The 20,487-nt window shown below is 38.2% G+C and overlaps 1 protein-coding gene across 5 annotated transcripts in view; it reads right to left on the bottom strand.

The window, feature by feature from the left end:
* Positions 1 to 20,487, bottom strand: part of SOS1 (SOS Ras/Rac guanine nucleotide exchange factor 1) — a 47,778-nt gene that overhangs the window by 17,521 nt on the left and 9,770 nt on the right. For all 5 annotated transcript variants that reach the window (XM_032683550.1, XM_032683553.1, XM_032683552.1 and 2 more), the window contains 6 exons: positions 19,257 to 19,388; positions 18,561 to 18,725; positions 15,299 to 15,508; positions 14,692 to 14,835; positions 12,023 to 12,133; positions 11,815 to 11,913 (listed from right to left, as the gene is read on the bottom strand). In XM_032683550.1, the coding sequence (XP_032539441.1) occupies positions 11,815 to 11,913; positions 12,023 to 12,133; positions 14,692 to 14,835; positions 15,299 to 15,508; positions 18,561 to 18,725; positions 19,257 to 19,388 (861 nt within the window). The remainder of the gene's footprint in view (positions 1 to 11,814; positions 11,914 to 12,022; positions 12,134 to 14,691; positions 14,836 to 15,298; positions 15,509 to 18,560; positions 18,726 to 19,256; positions 19,389 to 20,487) is intronic.

Genomic DNA, 20,487 nt, shown 5'->3' with positions numbered 1-20,487 from the left:
CTCAGACAGGCATTATTTATCTCAAACTAGTTTGATTTACCTTACATGTCCTTAAAGGAACCCATTAGAGATGCTAAATCTTAAGAGTGATAAGTGATGAAGGAGATCGCCATATACACCATTCTACAGCACAAGATCAAATCAGTGGGATGTCTGTATGTTTTTAAGACACAAAAACACTCCTGGAACAGACAGCCTGGACCCAAAGCTAAGCAAAACTCCTTCATCACATTTATAAACAGATGATTACAAGGGCTCTCATCTCACTATAACGGTCTAATCAATAATTCAGGTTGAAGGGGACCTTGGAGATTACTTTATCCAACCTTCAGCTCAACTGCAGAGCCAACATAGATCAGATTGCCTAGAACCATAGCGAGTTTTGAATCATTCTCAACATAGAGTAGCCAAAGCCTTTCTGGACAATCAGTTCCAATGTCTGAAATCCCTCAAGGTAAAGGTTTTTTTTCCAATAGCTTATCAGGATTTCCCTTACTGACTTTTCAGAGTGGAATATGTGGAAGTACGATGCAGTTGCGAACGGTATTTCTCTGTCTTCCCCATCCCATCACACAGCCAAAGACAGGAGCAAGGCTTCTCCTCCTCCTCAGCCTCCTTTTATTCAGAAAAAGTAAGCCCACTCCCCCAGCTTCATCACATGCTCCATGCATCAAGTCCTCTCAACAAGCCCTTCCAGGGGGCTTGTTTCAATACACCAAAGTCAACAGGAAGCCCAAGCTGGATGTGGTTCTCCTGACATAGCCTTGTAAGTAGTGAACAGGTAGGTGCTGCTGTTTCCCTCAGTTTGATGGCTACACACTTGTTGATCAGCAATACAGGCCTCTGTTGCTGGGAGGGTGTTCATCTGGCTTCTGCACAGCTTATCCACCAGAACTAAGATTTTTTTCATGCAAAAAAGCAAAGGAGAAAAGCAATAACCAGAGAGATGGTGGGGAGAAGTAACTGTTCCTTCTCCATGGAGGAGTTGCTTAGCTGTTCATGGCCAGCTTGTAAAACCAGGGTGCCTAAGTCCCTATTGAGTACAAGCTACACTCATGCCTTCATATACTAACAACATATCTTAAAAGGCAAAAAATATAATAAAATTCTAAGCTAAAACAGTAGGAGAACAGCTAATACTAATATTTTGTCCGTAACTATTGTTATGATGGGTAAGTTTTATAAAACAAGATCTGCCATGTTTAAGATTGATCAAGATTTTCATCTTAAATCTTCATTTAAGCATTAAAATGTTTCACATTACAGTTACTGAAAGAATTGGTGACTGCAGCTCTGGTTTAGACATTAAAATGAAATAACATTTACAGGATTATTAAGAGACAAGCATTTTAGACTATTACACACTAAGATCTGGCTCTACTGAAAAGATTTTTGACAGAGGTGGTAGAAGTGAAGCAACAGGCCAACACCGACCAGAACAAGACACTCTTGGAAACAGTACAATCATGATGTTTGCTTTCAGTGTGAAATAGAAGTATTGTCCTCCAAAATCCACCTGAATACAACATATTCATGTGTTTGACATTTGAACGGGTCAGAGAAAAGCATTACATTTTTCCCTAACCAGAGTTAATCATTCAATGCAATAGCTGTCAATGCCAAAGACTACTTTGTGTTTTCAGCCATAAGGATCACCACAAAGTTTACTCTAGGCAGCTTTAGTTCATGTAGCGCAACCTGTCACACTCTCAACCTAAGCAGCATTAGGTATGAGTGCCTACTCATGTAATAGTAGCTCACTATTTCAGCTCACTGAAATAGAGCTGACAATGCATTACAATAAGCATTATTTCCTAAAAGGTCTTGGGGAGAATATATAATTCCAAGAAGGAACAGACTACCCTCATCATGTTCCTCTACTCTCTAGATTTAGAAGAGGTATCATCTTTCCTTTGCTTCAGTTTTGCAGATCACGTAGGTTTAGAGAGGATTTCAGACAAATGAGGCAGGTGCAGCCCCGCTGGCAGAAGTCCTGAAAGAAAGCTAAGAAAAACCTGGAACTAAGATTTTGTATCTTTCCTACACACGAGTTCCAAAAAAGCTCTTTGGCATGTGCACTGCCTTTTTACAAACTTCCATCAAAATAGTCTGGTTGGATTTCCTATAATTTCTGGGTTGCTACCCTTCAACAATGGATGAGATTGTTTTAGCCTAGTTTCCTTGAAAATAAGCCTTATTAGGTCCTACGGTATTCTGTACATTCTCTTCAGAAACAAACTGGTACAGATTAACACTCATTACTGCAAAGCATTCTGCTCCTATGTTGCTTATAAAATGCTTTTTACAGCCATCTCTCTCCAATTGCAAAAGTGTTTGTATTCATCACAGAATAGTCTATGTCCTAAAGCAGAACACATATTTGTATGTAGTGCAGGAGAGAAAGCAGTTAACATTTCCCCATCAGGATCCATTGGGAGTAATGATAAATGGTATTTACCATTTCCAATGGTAAACAGAAACTAAACTGGAGTCCAGTGAGTGCAATTATGTTCCAGGTTTAACATTTACAAAGCAGTGTGCAGAAGTGCGTGTCTTCTCATGCGTAAGACCAACATAAAAGGCAAACCAGACAGTGCTGTGAACTTCTACAAAGACACTTCTCTGGACACAGAAGTTTGGAAGTTTATATGCCAGTGTGGTATTGTATAATTACCAATAACAGACTTAGTCAGAACTGAGCTTAAATTACTGCAATGTTTTCATCTTACACTGGCCCCAGACAGTTTGAAAGAGGTGGTTATGGAATGTGAAGTGGCATCACTGCAAAGCATCTGCAAATCCTGCTGATTCTTCTACAGCTATGCAATGCCCCCTAATGAACGAACAGGGAAATGCTAAGTAAATGGTGGTGGCTGGTTTTGGGGTGGTTTTTTGTGTGTGTTTTTTTACATAAAGTGCACTGTGAAGAATACTGTAATATTACGTGAAGGAAGTGCTGATTTCTGATTATCAGTAGTATTACAGATGATGTGGGTTTTAGTAATCTTATGAGAAAATATTGGCTTATAGCTCACGTGATTCACAATACTACCGGCGCAGTATCCTGATCATTCAAGGAAAACAAACTTGGAATATAGACTGCTATGGAAGTCTCTAATAAAAAAAACAAACAACAAACTACGTCCTAGGCCACAAGTTTTGAAGAAATATCAAGAAATGGAAGACAAGCTATTTTGTTGTACCTCTTGCATAGCACAAGGATTAGACATTTATAAACCCCGGAAATTTCAAACAGATCAAAAAGAAATCCTTCTCATGCAGTGTAAAATTAGACTATGGTAGTAATTCTTTAACACTGTCAGGAAAGCATCTTTCTAGAAATACAATGACAGAAAGCATGTATGAGAATATGCAATTATAACCACACTAGCAGGCAACACGATGGGTATAAAATTCTTGTATTTTAGGGCTTTTATCACATTCTAGACTTCTGTCTTCCTAGAATATTATTCTAAATCTAAGCACTAACATTTGTGAACTGCAAGGTCCCTGGTTCATGTCAAGTTAAGATCAAAAACCAGCTTCAGTACATAGAAGAAAGAGTCGAATACGGGAGGCAAGAAAATCACAGTTGTGTCTGCTTAAGCTTAATTCAAGATTACTTGGTTGTAGATACTTATTGTCCTTCACAACATTAACTCAAGAAGTTTACTGCATAAGTGGTCCAATGTTACAAGTGCAAGCTCAACACCACAGTACTCAGAACAATGAGCTCAAACTAGTGCTGCTTCAGAGAAATCTCTTCAAAACCCACTATGTAATTTCTCCAGAGATCCTGGAGCCCACAGCCCACAAAACACCTGCACAGCTGGCAAATCAAGCCTGACTGCAGCATGACCAAGCTACCTGCTCCATAGGGAAATGCCACATAGGTAAACCACATATATACATTGGAACCTGAAGTGCAATGACACCAGTTACTCCAGCTTTTGTTCCAATGCCTCACTGTTTTCTTCAATGTGTTTCTGAAAATGGGGTACCTACCAAAAGGCAATCCTGAAACACAGTGTTTTATAATCAAGAATAAAAACAAACAGGGTTTCTCCTCTGACAAAGCAGGCGGGTCTGCTGGCACTTTGCCACAAAACAATCCTGGATTGTTTTCTCTGCAGCACTGAGATACCCAAGAGCACTCTCTGACTTCTAGTAATTCCTACAAATAATAAAAAAACTCAACCCAAAGCAGCAGTATATCGAGGAAAAAAGTGTTCTCATATCTAGAAACTTTAATTTTTAGAAAGCATCAGGAAATCATCTGGAACAGCAAATGGGAACATCTGCAGGGAACACTATACACTTCTGGAAAATGCTAGCAATCCAAAAGGCACCTCACTCTTGAATCTTGAAGGAAACTTCACGTGCCATATTTCTGAACATATATAAACAGCTTTAATGCACTGAAATTTGAAAAGTCATTTTGTTTACATATAAACTCAGACAATCTTGAGCACAATGCAGCAAAAATATTCATACAGTTCTGTTTCTTCAGATTTACATTACAGCAGGAGTGTTAGTTGCATTGAGTGGCACAGAACTTAATATATATTCCTGAAGTAATGATAAAAGCTTTTTCTCCACTCAAAGTTTAACTATGTCTTCTCAGTTTAATTTTAAAAAGTTACATAAAATTGCACCATCTTACATACACATGTCAAATATCAAATCCCAGATATCAAATAATTAGTTACAAAACGCCTTCAGCATTCTCTTGGAAGTACATCTTAAAGGACACAGGAGCTAAAAAAGCCCTCATCTTTTATTTCACATTAAGTTTTAACTCACAATATAAAATACGATCACCCTGTTGGGAAGCATACTGGAGAAGTAAAGCATTAAAATAGAGGAAAATAAGAAGCATTTCAACTTTTAGTACAAGATTACAGGTTCTTTTACATCCTTACTATGTGACTTATAATAGATCTTAAATATATGTTGAAAATTTAAGTACATCAAATGTCATCTGAACCGAAAAAGTAAAAACATTTGGGTAAAGGAAACGTGAATTTAAGGAACTGCTACTTTGATTACTCAATGCGAATGTTATTTGCAGAGGGGTGCGTGTATGAAATTAAAATACATCTGTTTCAGAATTAAATGACACTACTCTGAAGACTAAGTGCCATTTTTCAAATCAGGATGGACAACTGAGCAAAAGTCAGGAAGACCCATCCAGAAATATATACTACACAAGTCTGTCAGCTGATGTTTACCAATTGAGCAGTTCAAAGTTTACTGTAACAGGTTTCCTTTGTGGCCAATTTCTCCCTAGCATTCCCATAAATGGGTATAGCCTCTCAGGAGACCATACTCCAGATTAGGTTTGCTCATCAGCTATTGCACCCTGCAGTGTTTTCACCTTGTATCTGCTCAGCAAGAAATGCAATTTTGCTCTCAGCTTCTGCTATTGGGAAGGGATTTATGTATGTGATCAATGTTAGCTTACACAGTGAACACCTTCTTCATCAAGGAAGGGATAGAAAAACAGTCTTTTTTTTCAGACACATTCTTTGATGTTCTCATAAAACCATTCCCTAAACATTCAGACTTCTTGTAGCCTACCAGCTGCCATTTCTGCATTTTACATGCCCGGATTTCATTACTAGAGAAATGGCTACTTTGCTTATAGGAGGCCTTGTCTTCTCAGAGTATGGAAAACCCATTTGCTCTGCATTCTTCAGAAATATGGGGACTTTTTTTTTGCATATGCTGATGTTTCTTCCATGGCAGAATCATTACCTTTCTGCAACAAATGTACAAGTTCACACAGATTCTTCCAGAGCCTTCATGCTCTGAAACTCTTCTTTCTTACTGTCACTTTGGTTTGTCTCATCTTTATTAGCAGACCTGCAGAATATATTAGAAATTTAAAACTCATAATTAAATTCATAACATTTAGTTAGATCAGTATTTGAAATATCACAAAATATTTACCTATGTGCTTCCACACTTGTAATTGAGGTCTTCCATTTTCTTCCCCCAAATTTTCCATAGTAAAGACAATGCAATTTGAAAACATCTTCCCTTTCTCTTTTGTAACTCCAAAGTGGATTAAAATCCACTTTTTCTGGTTCGACACATTTCAAGTCTGATCTTTGCCAGACAAGGTTGCAAGGCTATAAGCAAAACAGGATGACACCTCTATGTTTGGATAGAAATATACGAATTTTGGAACAGAAACGTATGAATTTTTGAACACTACATAAGGTGAATTTAAAATTTCAAAGATCATTCTGGGAAGCAATAGCAGGACCCTGTTGATTTTAAGAGGAACCCTGGTGATTAATTAAAAAACAGCAAGTGAAATGAAAGATGACAAACAGAAATCCATCTGTAGACTTGGTCTACAGAAAGCACAAAGGGAACTTGTTGTTTTACTTGTATTTGTTATTTCCTACACATTTACATCAGTTTCCACTGACAGAAAACATAAATCTCCACTGCTATAAGAGTAAACAGAGAAACGATGCCGGTAGTGAGACTAAATCCACAGGTCCACACCCAGATGTATTTCCACTGAAGAAATCAAGCATATAAAAATCTCAACCATAGCACAACCTCTCTCCAAGGATCTGTCTTTTTTACAGAATGTGGCAGGAGAAGAGGACAGGGAAATACACTACTGTTACTGAAAGATTATACAGCAATATAAGTGTATCAGGGACTGTATCATGACTGCCACAGTCACAAAAACTAGGAGTTGAAAATTCCAGCTTCTTAACATTCAATCCTCAATGGATTGTGTCAAAACTTTTACTCAGTGGGGAAAAAAAGGAACAAAATTTGTCCAAGTTCTTGTAACGCCCATCTATTTTCATGACAGCTTGGCCTTGGGTGTTCAACACAAACTGCTGCCATGTAAGCTAAAGAGCTATCTACCATCATTAACAGCAGTCTCTGAAAACTGGGAACAAATCACCAGCCCCAGCAAACAGTCAGTTACAACACAGCTCTTTTAACTTCCACTGTACCATAGACACTTTGCCATGCAGGTATTTCTAGAAAATTCACTGGAAAACGGGAATTTGGAACCCTACAGTTGAACACATAAGTGAAGTTGTAAGTTGGAATTCAGTCAGTGCTTCATTTGACTTCCCACAGACAGCATCATCTAGATTAAGAAGTCTGGCCCTGTGATACCCTACTCCCTTCTTCAAGGACCAAAGTACAGCTTTTGTTGGTCTGGCAGCAAATTGATAGTAACACAGCTCAAGTGTCACTGAGGACTGTAAGCAAAGTCAGAAGGAATTTTTTTACTTTTACTTCTGTTAGATTTTACCCAGCTTTTGCAGAAAGTCAACTTCAGAAGGATAACAGAAAAAAATGTTCTCTGAGGTAGTTATTTCTCATTAGAAAATTTCCTAGAAAGAGACATCTGCACCTCAAAAATCCAAATACATCCTGTGTATAAGGAAAAAAAGCTATAAAATAAAACATACAGCCCCATCACAACTCCATAACAAATGACATAAATCATTGACAATGAAGTGATACACATGTGCATATATTTATCTGACACAAACAACAGGAAATACATCAACAACTGCCACAGCTAGAAAGAAAATTCAAGAGCTACATCAGAGAGACCAATTAGTTAGATTAACAATAACCACGTTTCTGGGAAAAGTGTGCACACACACATCCCCATATGACAAAAAGTTTTATTTTCCCCTATCAACTTCCCTTGTGGCTGACAAACACAGAACTGACTTAAAGCACAAACCCACTAGCATTTAAAGCAGAATAGAAATAGAAATATTGTCAATGAATGCTCACAAGCAAGAAATAAATACAGAACCTCATTTACCTGGCTGTACCACCTCCAAATTCTACCATAAGACACAACTTCTGAACCTTTACAACATTCCCGTTGAAGTCCTCTTAGTTTAACCATACGAAGAAGTTTCTTAAATTTTTCACCTACTGTCATACTCTAGGAAACCTCTTCTTAGACTTCATACCAAATTTTACCAGCTTCTTCTCCCAGGAAACACCCAAATACTCTTTGTGGTCCTTATCACACACTAGCAACAGTTTGGTCAAGCAACACTTTGTCCAACAGACAAACCTCCATCTGTCACAGAGATCTAGAATTGCACATTATCTCCAGTGGTTATGATAAATCATCCACATCTGCAGTTACATATATAAATTATGTAAAACAGTAATACTTCTGATTTTTATTTATTTCAAACCTGTGCTGTGCATAGAAGTGTTTGGAAAGAAGCACTGAATCCAAAGTGACTTCAGAAAGTAAAATCTTTTGCTGACACTAAGTGAATACTTGCTTTAAATAATTCACAGCTAGTTCAAATCTGATTTTTTTGGTTTTAATAGTAACTGAAGTATCCTTTAAGAATTGCTTAAAGCAAGAGAACCTGTTACTCTCAGTGCCTGTACTAAAGGCAAGCAATCCAGACAGTGTTTTGAGACAATGATCTATAACTGCAGATATTGTAAAAGCTTTGCAGACTGCCAAAGTTCAACTAATTAAGACTCAGTGATTCTCCACCCTGGGCTGGGTTACACCACTTACAGATGTGATTGCAAACCAAATTCATTAAATTTGTTACACATGACACTGGCTCAAACAAGCCTGAGAATGAAAGTGAAGTCAAAGCTCAAAATAGTTTGGAATGTGTTGCCTAACGTCACCACACACAGCAAGAAAATTAAGGGATCAAACTAAAGATACTCTAGTTCTAAACTACTAACATTTTACCACCTTGAGCCTTCCTCAGCAACATGTAACAAATTTAATACCATCAGTAAAAAGACTGGCAAGTTACTTTTCATCTAAGAACAAAGTTTAAAAAAAAAACAAATAAAACACACTAGATGCTGGTGTGAAATGAAAGCATCCTGAGATTTTTAGATCATTATAGGTAGAATTCCAACTAAAAAATGATATCAAAGAGACAATAGGTTACCATTCATGAGTCATGGGAGTCAAGGCTGCATTTGGTTTAAGAAAATCTCAACCTATGAAGCTCTCCTGTTTCCCAAAAACATACTGTTTTACCTAAGCAAAGTTTATATACGCTTTGCAGCATTCCTAGATGGAAAATAAAGAATTTTAAAGTAATCTTCTATTTATCCAATGAAAGGAAAGAGTACATACAAATTTACAGCATTCGAGACAGTGCCAAATTCAATTTAAAGGTATTGTAAACTTCTTTCTTCAATTACTCAAGGTCATGAATAACTCCACTGTTTGTACCACCCTACCTTTCACTTAAAAGTCCACACTTCTGTTCACAGAATTCCATGATCCTATGATTCAGAAAAGCCCATTCATATTATCTGAAAATTTGCAGAAAAGTGCAGTCTCCTATGAAACTGCTATTTTATATAGTTAGTTTATTATATGAAAGTTTGAGGACTTTTCAGGTTGGTTGAAGGAAAACACAGCCCTTAGTCCTATTCTAACTTTCCAACAATGTAGCTTTAGCTAAAACCAGACTATTTATTTGTGCATTCCTGGTGCCCTGCCCAACTTCAGGAAGGCTTTAGCGATAACCATTTAGATAACCATTTAGTGACAACCATTTAGATAACCAGTAGTGAATAGAAATTTTTTTTTTAATTTGCATAGTTAGAAGGTAACTGAAATGCATTTTAGATACTTCAAAGTACAAAGTATAAAGTACAGCTCAAAGAAAAATGCAAACCTCTTTATCCTTAAGTATATCTATATTCAAGAGAAATAAAATGGTTTTTCCACATGCTACTTTGCCAACATTTTGTATCTTCATACCAAGAGATCCATTTTCATAGCATTTTTAACTTGATTATTTATATATGGCTGCAATCACTAAATCAGGTGTCTTACCATACCAGAGAATTCAATATAACCTTGCATTAGTGAAACTGTCTTGATGATATGGCTAAATAATTGCACCAATACCCTTCTGCAGCAGGTAACCTTCTCTTCCGTCAGGTGATTTTTAAGTATAATCACGCTGGAATCTATTTAAAGATTCCAGATACAAGAAAGAAAATGTTATTGCTAGCAGAGACTACTTGAGGGAGGGATTCATATGCTGAATGCTCATTGATAGCTGAAGATAATGCCACGAGAGGCAATATCTTTCTCTTCACCTGCACCTATTATCCATCACTGCCTACAACATGTATTGCCAGTCACAGACCACAGTGACAGGTGTCTCACTAAAATGTGAGATGAGCATCATGGTGGGAAGAGAACCTGGAAGGTTACCATATACAGAATAAAATCCAGCCCAACAATATCGGACTGACACAGAGCGGAGGGGGCGTGTGTAGAGCATGAACGCAAAAAGACAAGAGTTTTACATAAAGCACAGGTCATGGGTTGCAAAGACTGATCACCTTCTGGAGGTGGGCTTAGCTTAGACTCCAGTTTGCCCTAACGAAGGTGAACACAAGCTGCTCCCCATTACATAAGCACACATGCTCTCTTTCCCCTCTTAAAATTGCCAATGGAAGAAGCAACACAGGATGTCTGTGTGTCAGACAACATTAATCCTTCATGCTTTGTCTATTACATATGACTGTGCCATGTTCACATGGAAGTATGCAAAGCCACCAGGTACTGCATTTTGAGACTGTGTGATAGAAGCATGAGCAGGGAAACCTTATGTCTATGCAGGTCTTTATCACACAAAATGCAAACAAGTTGTATCATACCTCCCTTCAAATGGATTAAGGAAAATGCTTAATATTTTAAAGATGTCTGAAAGGTCAGATTAAGGAAAATGCTTAATATTTTAAAGATGTCTGAAAGGTCAGACCAAACCCACGAACTAGACAAACAGATCATGCATACATCCCAAAAGTTTTCAAAAAGCATGTTATACAAGATGAGCTGTGTGCCAAAGCTGTATATGTAGATCTAAATCACTAAAAATGGTGTTAAAACTGTAGACACTTAGACTCAAAGAGGACCTAAGTACTGGGTTATTCAAAGACAACCAACCAAACGTTCAAAGAAACACGTACAGATTTCTTCAAAAGAGCAGAGATTTTCTTTTTTTTATTATTATTTTTTTCTTTTTTACTTCGGATCCAAATTTCCCTACATATTTGTTCAGAACACTGTGCCTGATGAGTTTTCATTAAGTTCAAATGAAGATTCTGCTTGAAAGTTTTCCTCAGAATGCTTTATACTCCTTAAAGATCATTATTCAACATCAATGCCCCAGAAAAACATTCTGTAGCTATTTGCTTTACATGTGTGTATGTTCCTGTGGCCCTATCAATGGGAGTCTCATTACAAAATGCCCAAATAGTACATATATCAAATCAAGCCTTCCTTTTGAAGGAAAGATATCACCTTTACAAGCCCATGGGATGTGCACCGCAAGAACACCGAAGCTTTTATTGAAACAAAATGAAGTCTGAAGGGAACTCTTGCTGTGATTTTAAATTTACAAAGTAACAGCTTAAGAAAGCCTTGGACATCTATAATACAGCCATGTGCCATTCTCTCTTAACACTGTTGCAACTATCATTCCAAGAATATGAGTATCTAGATCTCTATTGCTTTCTAAATTAATAGTACCTTGATTATTTGACAGAAATCATTAGCTGCTGTAAAACTTCCATGAAATTACAAGCTGATGTTCAGTTAATTATAGCACGCACCTGCAGAGCACATAACCTGCTTTTTATTCAACACAGCAGTGTTATTATTGACATTCTAGTAAAAGATTTTACCTCTAACTGAGCACACAAAGCTCTGGTACCTAACATTGAGAATTATTAAAAAAAACAAAACACAAAACCAAACACATCAGATTGACACAACATTCTTACTTTTAGCAGTTCAAAATAATGGAGACAGTGGTAAACAGGGGCAAGGAGCAGCCGGGGTAGAACATACTGGACAGCTTCTTTAAAGCCTTCACCTATTGACTAGAAACAAAATAAGTTTCAGTCTTAAAACAATAAATGTATTGAAGCAACAACGCGATGTAATTAAAACAGTAATATCAAAAATATGTCTTACTTAAAGGCAAGTTACCTGTAAATAAAATGCTGCTCCTGGCTTTGATAGTTGACTTAGAAAATGATCATGAAACCCAGGTCGCAAAATATCTTGTGCATACGATTCATATGGATCAAATGCTAGTTCCTAAGAAGAGATACAGAATAATTTTACAATCATAGAATGGCTTGGGTTGGAAGGGACCTTAAAGATCATGTAGTTCCAACCCCTTGACATAGGCAGGAAAACCATCAGTTTACAAAACTGATTTAAAAGCTAAACTTCCATGTTTCTTAAAGAAAATACATATGCTACATAGACTTTTCCAACACACATGTAGACAAGAGCCAACTTTTACATGCTCATCATGACTGACAGAGTCAATCAGTCTAAAAGAGATCTTTGGAAGTCAACTTGTCCAATTCCCAGTTCAAAGCAGGGCCTACCTCAGGGCCATAGACAGATCCACCATCAAAGCTAGCTGAGGATTCTCAGGGTCTCATCCAACTGAGTTCTGATCAACTCCAAGTAGAGAGGCGTCAAAACCTCTCAGGGCAGCCTATTCCAATGTTCAAGTGTTCTTGTTGCAGATTTCCTCTCCTCCAGTATTTCATCAGGATTAATCTTTTTACCATTTGTGTGCTCTCTCACTCATCTCACAGTTCTCAACTGTGAAGCCTCTGTAAGAGCCTGCCTCTATTGTCCTTACACCTTCCCTTTGCCTAACTGAAGACAACAGTAAGATCTCCTTCAGACTTCTCAAGAATAAATAAACCCAGCAATCTCAACCCTTTTTGGGCATCACGGGCCTCAGCTCCTTAACCATCACGGCAACGTTCATGTATAAGCACATCTTGTACCAGAAAGCCCAAAACTGGACACAGTATACCAGATGTGGTCTCAAGTCCTGCACAGAAGTGATCCCACAACATTCCAGCTACACATTCCCTAATATAACGCAGTAGGTAATTAGCCTTCACAGACAACTCCTGAGGATCTCCCAGCCCTGTCACACAGTACTGCTCCTCAGCTGAAACACTGCACGGGGTTGTTTGGTCCCAGGTGCACAATTTCATATTTGTCTTTACTCAACTCTGTGAGGTTCCCATAGGCCCATTTTTCCAGCCTGTCAGGTGCCCTAAGAAGTAGCCCTGTCCTCCTGTGTGTCTCCCCACAATTTGGCATCACCTACCAACTAGATGGGGTAGATCTCCTTCCACAACACTACCAGACATTAAACAGTATCAAACCCTGAGGAATGCCACTAACCACAGGCCTCCAGGTGGCCTTTGAACTGCTGATAACAGCCCTTCAAAAGCCTGACAGTTCAGCCAATTTCCCACACGCTGTATAATTCAACTAGCTAGGCTGCATCTCACCAAGCTGACTGTAAGGATACTATGACAGACTGTGCTGAAAGCCTTGTTTAAGTTCAGATAAGAGATATTAACTGCTCTTCCCTCTGTCCATGGAGACAGTCATCTCTTCGAAAGTAGTCGAGGTGGTCAGGTAGAGTTTGTCCTTTGGAAATCTGTGCTGGCCACAGCACATTCTAAACAACCCCAGCTCCCTCAGCTGCTCCGCTCAGAACACCTTCTCTAGACACTTCACCAGCTTTGTTCCTCTTCTTTGGACCCACTCCAGCATCTCAGTATCTTTCTTGTAGTAAGGAACCCAAGTTCCATTAAACAAGAAACTGTGCATGTCCTTGCCTCCTACTAAACCAACCCTCTTCTCTCAGAGACTGGGAACACATATTCCATGTGCTCTGAACACACTGCTTCTCTCCCAAGAAAGCTAGAGCCTGTGATAAAGAGATGACTCCTACTTGTTCAGAGAAGGGTTGTGCCACTTGTCAATTGGGCAGACTTTGCAGTCGAAGCTTGACCGCATCATGCCCTTTGGTAGCATCCTCCTCTGATTCTGATCCTTAAGCATTCATCCAGCTCATTTATTCCATACTAGAGCTCCATATACTTGAGTTGATATTTTGTTAGGCCTCCTGGCCTCATCCCCCCCTCCCTCCCGTCCTTCCTGAGCACCTGTTTACATTTATACAGCCCTCCATCATGGCAGTCCTTCCTGCCAGGTCGCTGATTACAATCACACAACAGCTCTGCAATTGTGCAGGGACTTCCAGATCCTCTTGTCTGTGCATGAGCATGTGCACTCTGGGGAAACAGACACTTCAGAGGAGCCTTTGGGCATCCCACCTTCTCAGGAGGAAAGTGCAAGAACCTTTGTTGTCATGCTTTCTGTTAAGCTCGTCCTCTTCTCTTCAATCTGCAAGCTTTGGTCTCCATCCACTAACGAGCCTAGTTCAAAAACCTTCCTCACCAGCTTAGCAAGCCTGTTGGCAAAGCAGCCCTTGCTCCTCTTTGTCTTTCCACAGCAATCTGGATCTACAGATGATTTACAGGACACTTCCAATTCTGTCAAAGTCTAGTCACGGATTTTTTGTTCAATTTTTTCCACCTGTGCTCTTGAAAGTTTTAACAGCCACTCTAAAAGCTAAGGTTTAGAGACTAAAAAGGTAAGAGCACTCTCAAAAATAGCCAGTCTCTTCATCATGGTGGGGCTGGAAGAAGAGATCTCAAACTGAACAAAGGCAGCTAGAACAGAGATGCACTTTACATCTAACTGCAAGTATTAAAATATATATGAATAGCAGAAAAACCCAAAATCAAATAAGTATTTTTTCTTACCTCTGCCATGTCTTCAAAACAGCTGCCTACTAGTGGGTGAGGACTACCTTCATCTGTCATTTCAACAGTGTCTTCTATATGACCCAGTAACTTCACGCTAAGTTCATGAATGTCTGATATACGACTAAATATATTTTCCACATCCTGCAAAAAGCAACAGAACAAGACAAAAATCAAATGTGCAAGGCTACTCCGTTATGATGTGGAAGTCAAGAACTTTCCTAAACAGAACAAGATTCTAAATCATTTTATAACACACTTTTTCTACAATTTATATAAGATGATTAAATGTATTTTTAAAATAATGAATATCTATAAATATATAAAAATTTACAGTTATTCAAATGTGGCAAAGCACAGTGACAAATCTTAAAATTACAAGCCTGTAAGTGAATATAGCAAAACGGGAGGTTTCTTCCACAGTCCTACAAAACCCATACTTCCACACAAGTGCTCTTTTATTATTTCCATTTCAGAACTCAAGACAAATGCTTTCTCTACTACTGATATGTTAAACTGGACAACAGTTAAATTTCAGAAGTATTCATCTACATTTATAGATATTATAGTAGGTGCTTTTTTTGTTTGTGGTTTGCACAGTACTTACATGAGATGAAAACAGTTTGGAGTTGGAGGCATATGGCTCTCTAAAAACTCTGATAATGAGATTTAGTTCCCTTATGTATTGTCGAACTTCTGCCATAAATGACTTCACTAGGTCATAATAGGTTTGCTCCCCTGAGGTGGAGGGTTCTTCATCAGATAAAGTTAGTGCACTTAAATCTTCTACATCTTGATGGAACATATCCATTAATACCTAGGTAGCAAAGAGAGGGAAATCCACAAAGTCAGAACGTCTTTTCAAGATTGACCAGTAGGTTACCAATAGAGAAAACCTATTATTCCCATGAAATCAGACTGATCAGCAGTAAGATTTATGTATTATCGCTCTGCAATCAGTTGAGCACTACAGAAGCAATATCCATTGCTATGAATTTGCAAGTCATTATGTGCAGTGGCAATCTCTGAAGATCCCCAGTCATTTAGACCAATCCAGGCATCTCTCCAAGAACACGGTCCTAAAATCAATTACAATTTTAAAAGGTCTGTGAAGCACACAAAGACAATTAGCATTTAGCTGTACTGTATTACTCTGAATCAGCAGTGCACAGTCTAAGTTTCTGAAGATGCTATACTATCTGAAGTCAAAAGGTGTGTACATTTTGGCTTTTTAGTTTTAGCTTTAACAGGAAGTCACACGTGATCATGCTCAGAATCCTGTGATCTCCCCACAATGAACACTGGCCTGTCCAGACTGTACATGGCCCAGTTTCTGTCCTTAACTGCTCAGTTCTCTTGTTAAAATGAACCCTTGAGGAAGGGCACCCACGCCACAAAGCAGTCACACTGCAGAACTACATAGACAAAAGGACCTCTAAAAACTCTGACTACCAGAGGTCCAAATTCATAACCAAGTAAGGCTTACCAAACACAAGCAATTAATAATTTAAACTTCTCAACAGAAGTGGATCACTGAACACTTCTTCCAAATGTGGTGTCTGAGCCAGGAGTCATTACAATGACTTAGCAAGTGGCAAGCAAATATTGCACTCTGGGTTGTTTTCATCATACTCATCTTAATCTTAGAATATCTTAAGATAAAATAAGTAAGTTGACTGCAAATTAGTTAAAGGCATCCTTATTTGATTTATCTTTAGCAGACAGAAAACCTAAAGAGGGTCCACAAGCAATTACAATGATGTAGCAAACAACAAGAAGCCAGCCAAGATACAGTTCAACATAAAAGATGACTTTATCCTGAGATAGACAGATGGGACAGTATTGATGAACAAATTAGCCCAGAGCTACACTCTTTCCAAGAAGTCATGAAATTTATCAAACAATGTATGTGAACTTTAAAATAAATGAGAACTTATTTACTGCTTGCCAGTCTCCATTCCAAACAGAGGGAGGTGAAGCCATGGCAACCTGTGCCTGCTACCTGCAGAGACTGACATGACTGCTGTCAATCACTGAAAAGACTGAGGAAAAGAGTGAAGGATCAAAGCTGTAAATACTCCTCAGAGAGCCACAGGAGGGAATGTTAACACATTAAACATGAACTAGAGTTTTTAAAGTGGGAAAAAAACAGAATGGAAAAGTGTTTTTTCAAAATAATTGTAAAACTGGAGATCAAGAATTAAAGTTCTGAACGAGCCACAATAACCATAACATTTAGCCTGGTATTTACAGTAAAAGTCATCTTTCTTAAGAAATGTTATTTAATTAATTAGTACTATTAACAATTTTTTTAACATCAAGTAAGTTACAGGCACTTCTCCAGAGGACATCAGTTAACCAAGCCGTTGATTACCAGTCTTAGACCAATGAACTATTATGCAAGAGAATACCTGGGGATCTATAAATTCAAGAGATGGTCTGGTAGGTTCATCAAACTTGAATACTGGAAGAAACACCCACCTAGAGAAGTCATTCTTCAACCATGTCTTGTACTAACACTCCTCAAAAATATACAGGTCTAGTGAGGAGGGAAATGGACACACAGCAGGTTCTTTCTCCTAGTGAGTCAAAGTCCCTGATACACACCCTGGTCTTAAGCTTCTCTGAAAGCAGAACAATGGACATTTTGCATTAAGACTGACTTCTGAAGCTCTAAGAACAGAGGGTGGTTCATATTTCAAAGTCAGTGAATGTACATGGAACTCAGGTTAAAAGGAGTCTCCTAAGTAATTCTGGAGAATGGAACATTACAGCATTACTGCTGTAGGAAATTACATGGAATAATGCAGGTATTCAAGGAGGCCACAACATTTCCAGATTTATTTCATGGATGCAGTTCTAGCACACAGCTGGGAGATTCCAAGCTGTATTCACAAGATGCATGTCTCACTACTATGAAATCCACAGAAACAATTTAAAGTAACTACACCTCAGATATTAAACTCAGAGCAATCAGAAGCCCAAGCACACAGCAGAAGAAAATGGGCTTGCATTTTAACAGAGTTTGGTTTTTTTTGCAGACAAGACAAAACTTTCCAGATGGATGGATGGCAAAAAAGCAAGTGTAGAAGTGCTTGAGGAAAAAGATGGCAAACAGGGCCAAGAAAATGTTCTGGTTGTTTCCTTTCAAAAAATAAAATCAAGCAGAAGACATCATGGGTATGACCATAATATACTATGAGGTTTCTCAATGCAACTCAAGGAAAACACCTTAACAGGACCTTTCAATTGGCTTATCCTGCTCAGGCAGTAAACCAACAGGCCTGCTTCAGAGCCTTTCAAAAGTTTATTCTGAGCACATATTAGAGTTTCTACAGTGTAATACAACTGAAGTTCCTAAATCATATTTGTTACAGCTCCTCTGCTCGCCACCTTTCCTATGATACAAAGAAACATGCAGCGACAGCACTTGTTCCTGTTAGCATTCTATAACCAATATTCAAACATATACCTTCAAACACTGCCCTAATGACCCAGGCAGACATGCCCAAGAGCAAGAGTGACCAAGATTACTGCCTGAGAAGCATTTAACTCCTTAAGACCTCACCAGGTATCTTAAGAGAAAGTAAAGAAAGGAGAAGTAGAAAGAAGAAAAAGAAAAAAAAAAAAAGGCATTCGCTGAAGGAGAGATAATCTCAACTGAAGATATTAACACAGACTAAGACAAAACCACTAACAAGAGGTGATAAATTTGAAAATCCCCAGACTTCAGCAAGAATCATACTTTATTGCACTAATTTCTTCTTTCAAACATACAACATTCCACATACTTACTAAGGAATAGACATTGTCCTGTCAAAATTCAACTACAACTTTCTGTTAACATGACAAATGAGGGTTAGGCTTACCTTATCAGCACACATTGCTACTTTAATATCTTGTTTTGTAATTTCATAATGTCTTATATTCCGCACGTAATTCCCAACCAATTTTAAGATGTCTGCAGAAATGTATTCTAATACTGCTACTATGTAAACAGACACTTGGTGGTCAATTTTGTAGCCTAGAACTTCCTGAAAGGGGGGGGGAAAAAAAAGCATTCCAGTGTTACTCATTTGATGAAACAGACACCATAGGTTACAACTAAAACCAGTTAGTTTAACACCCTACTCATTAAAGATACACCACACATCCACAGCCTGTTTTAAGAATAGAAACACAGTAGTCTGTAAGCCTAGAGAAGAAACAGTGCAGATGCTGCTCTATTAATTGTGGAAGTGTCAACAGCCAACTAACTGTCCCAAAAACTTCATTTAAACATTTAGGGCTATTTCCACAAGATTCTTGAGCATTTTCTTAGTCATGTGAAATGAAATGTGAACAATCAAACATATAGCAAAGGGGTTCTTGGCTTTGTCCAAAAGAGAATTAACTGATTTTTAACTGAAAAATAAATATTTTCCATTAACATCACTTAAAACTACGTAACAAACACATATTCTTAATCCTTTTTGTCTACGTTTCAGGAAGCATACAGACATTACATGAAACAAAGGTGTCAACTTCTAATTGCATCCTAAAAGCAAGATTACATCACTGCTTACCTTTAACAAGGGATGGATTTTTTCTACTGGAAGAGATAACGGGTTTCTTCGTTTCCTCTTCTCAATAGCAGACTGGGCATCAGCTATTGCCCACTTATCAATAGGATGGGGAAAACTTTTTTGAACGCGATCCTTAAAAAAAAAACCAACAACATGACTAAAAGGTAAAATGCACTATCTGAGTGAGCTCAGCAATATTACTACATTATCAAATCACTTTCCATCACTTAAAGGAATGGTTGCTAATGTTTGCATTTCAACCATAAAAGCTTACACAACATGTGTAAATTTTATCATTCTGGAAAAGGCTTCTCCCTACATTAGCAGGGCTGTATCAGATTATCATTATCAGAGGATTATCTAGTGCTCAAAATTTAAGAAATGCCAAAATTAAGCTGCCACTGAAGGCACAGTTCGCTCCCCTTGCGCACATTTCTGTTTTGCCTTTACTGATCAGCACACGGTCCATCCTGTATACATGCAAACTGCTCTGATGGTGACAATGAACATAACAGGAAAACAAAATATACAACATCACCCACACATTCTAAAACAGTTTCAGTCTACAGGTGGACCCTATATGCCCCAGCTTATTCATCCCTTCCATCAGTCAGTGTCTGAGGACACCTACATTCTCCCATGCACTGAACAACTCTCCTGCTGGAACTCACACACAGGTCTCTGGAGGTTCAAAAGCTTCACTGTTTTTGGTAGCCCTGGTATTCAGATGCCAGAAATTTATTTTCTCAGATAACGTCATATTTTATTTTGTCAGATCACAGTTCCCACTGACTGTTTCAGTTGCAAGTGCTCACTTACGTAAATATGGCTCCTGTTTGAGCAACCATGAAATGAGGAAGATGAAGTTAATGACCACTTACAAAGAGCTGGTACAGGACAAAGTACACAAACAAGAACTTTCTGAAAAAAAAATGTGACAGAATACAATTCTATAAAGGTGACACCCAACTTTCCAAAGTGCAGGGTTTTCTTTTTCTCCCCTCATAACACTTTGGCAAAAGGAAAGCAGAGGTCCTACCAAAAAAAAAAAAAAAAAGAAAGTCTCATTCACTATGTGAATACCAATTCACACCCCTAACATAGTCCAGTCTGCTGACTGAACAATTAAGGTGTTCCAGGGGGAAAAAAAATGAATATGTTTGACCATATAATTAAAGATAGCATCACTGTGCATAAACACAAATGGGGTAAATGGTGGTTGCTTGATCAT

Source organism: Chiroxiphia lanceolata, chromosome 3 (assembly GCF_009829145.1).
Source record: "Chiroxiphia lanceolata isolate bChiLan1 chromosome 3, bChiLan1.pri, whole genome shotgun sequence".
NCBI lineage: Eukaryota > Metazoa > Chordata > Aves > Passeriformes > Pipridae > Chiroxiphia > Chiroxiphia lanceolata.
This window is presented reverse-complemented; position numbering and strand designations above follow the sequence as displayed.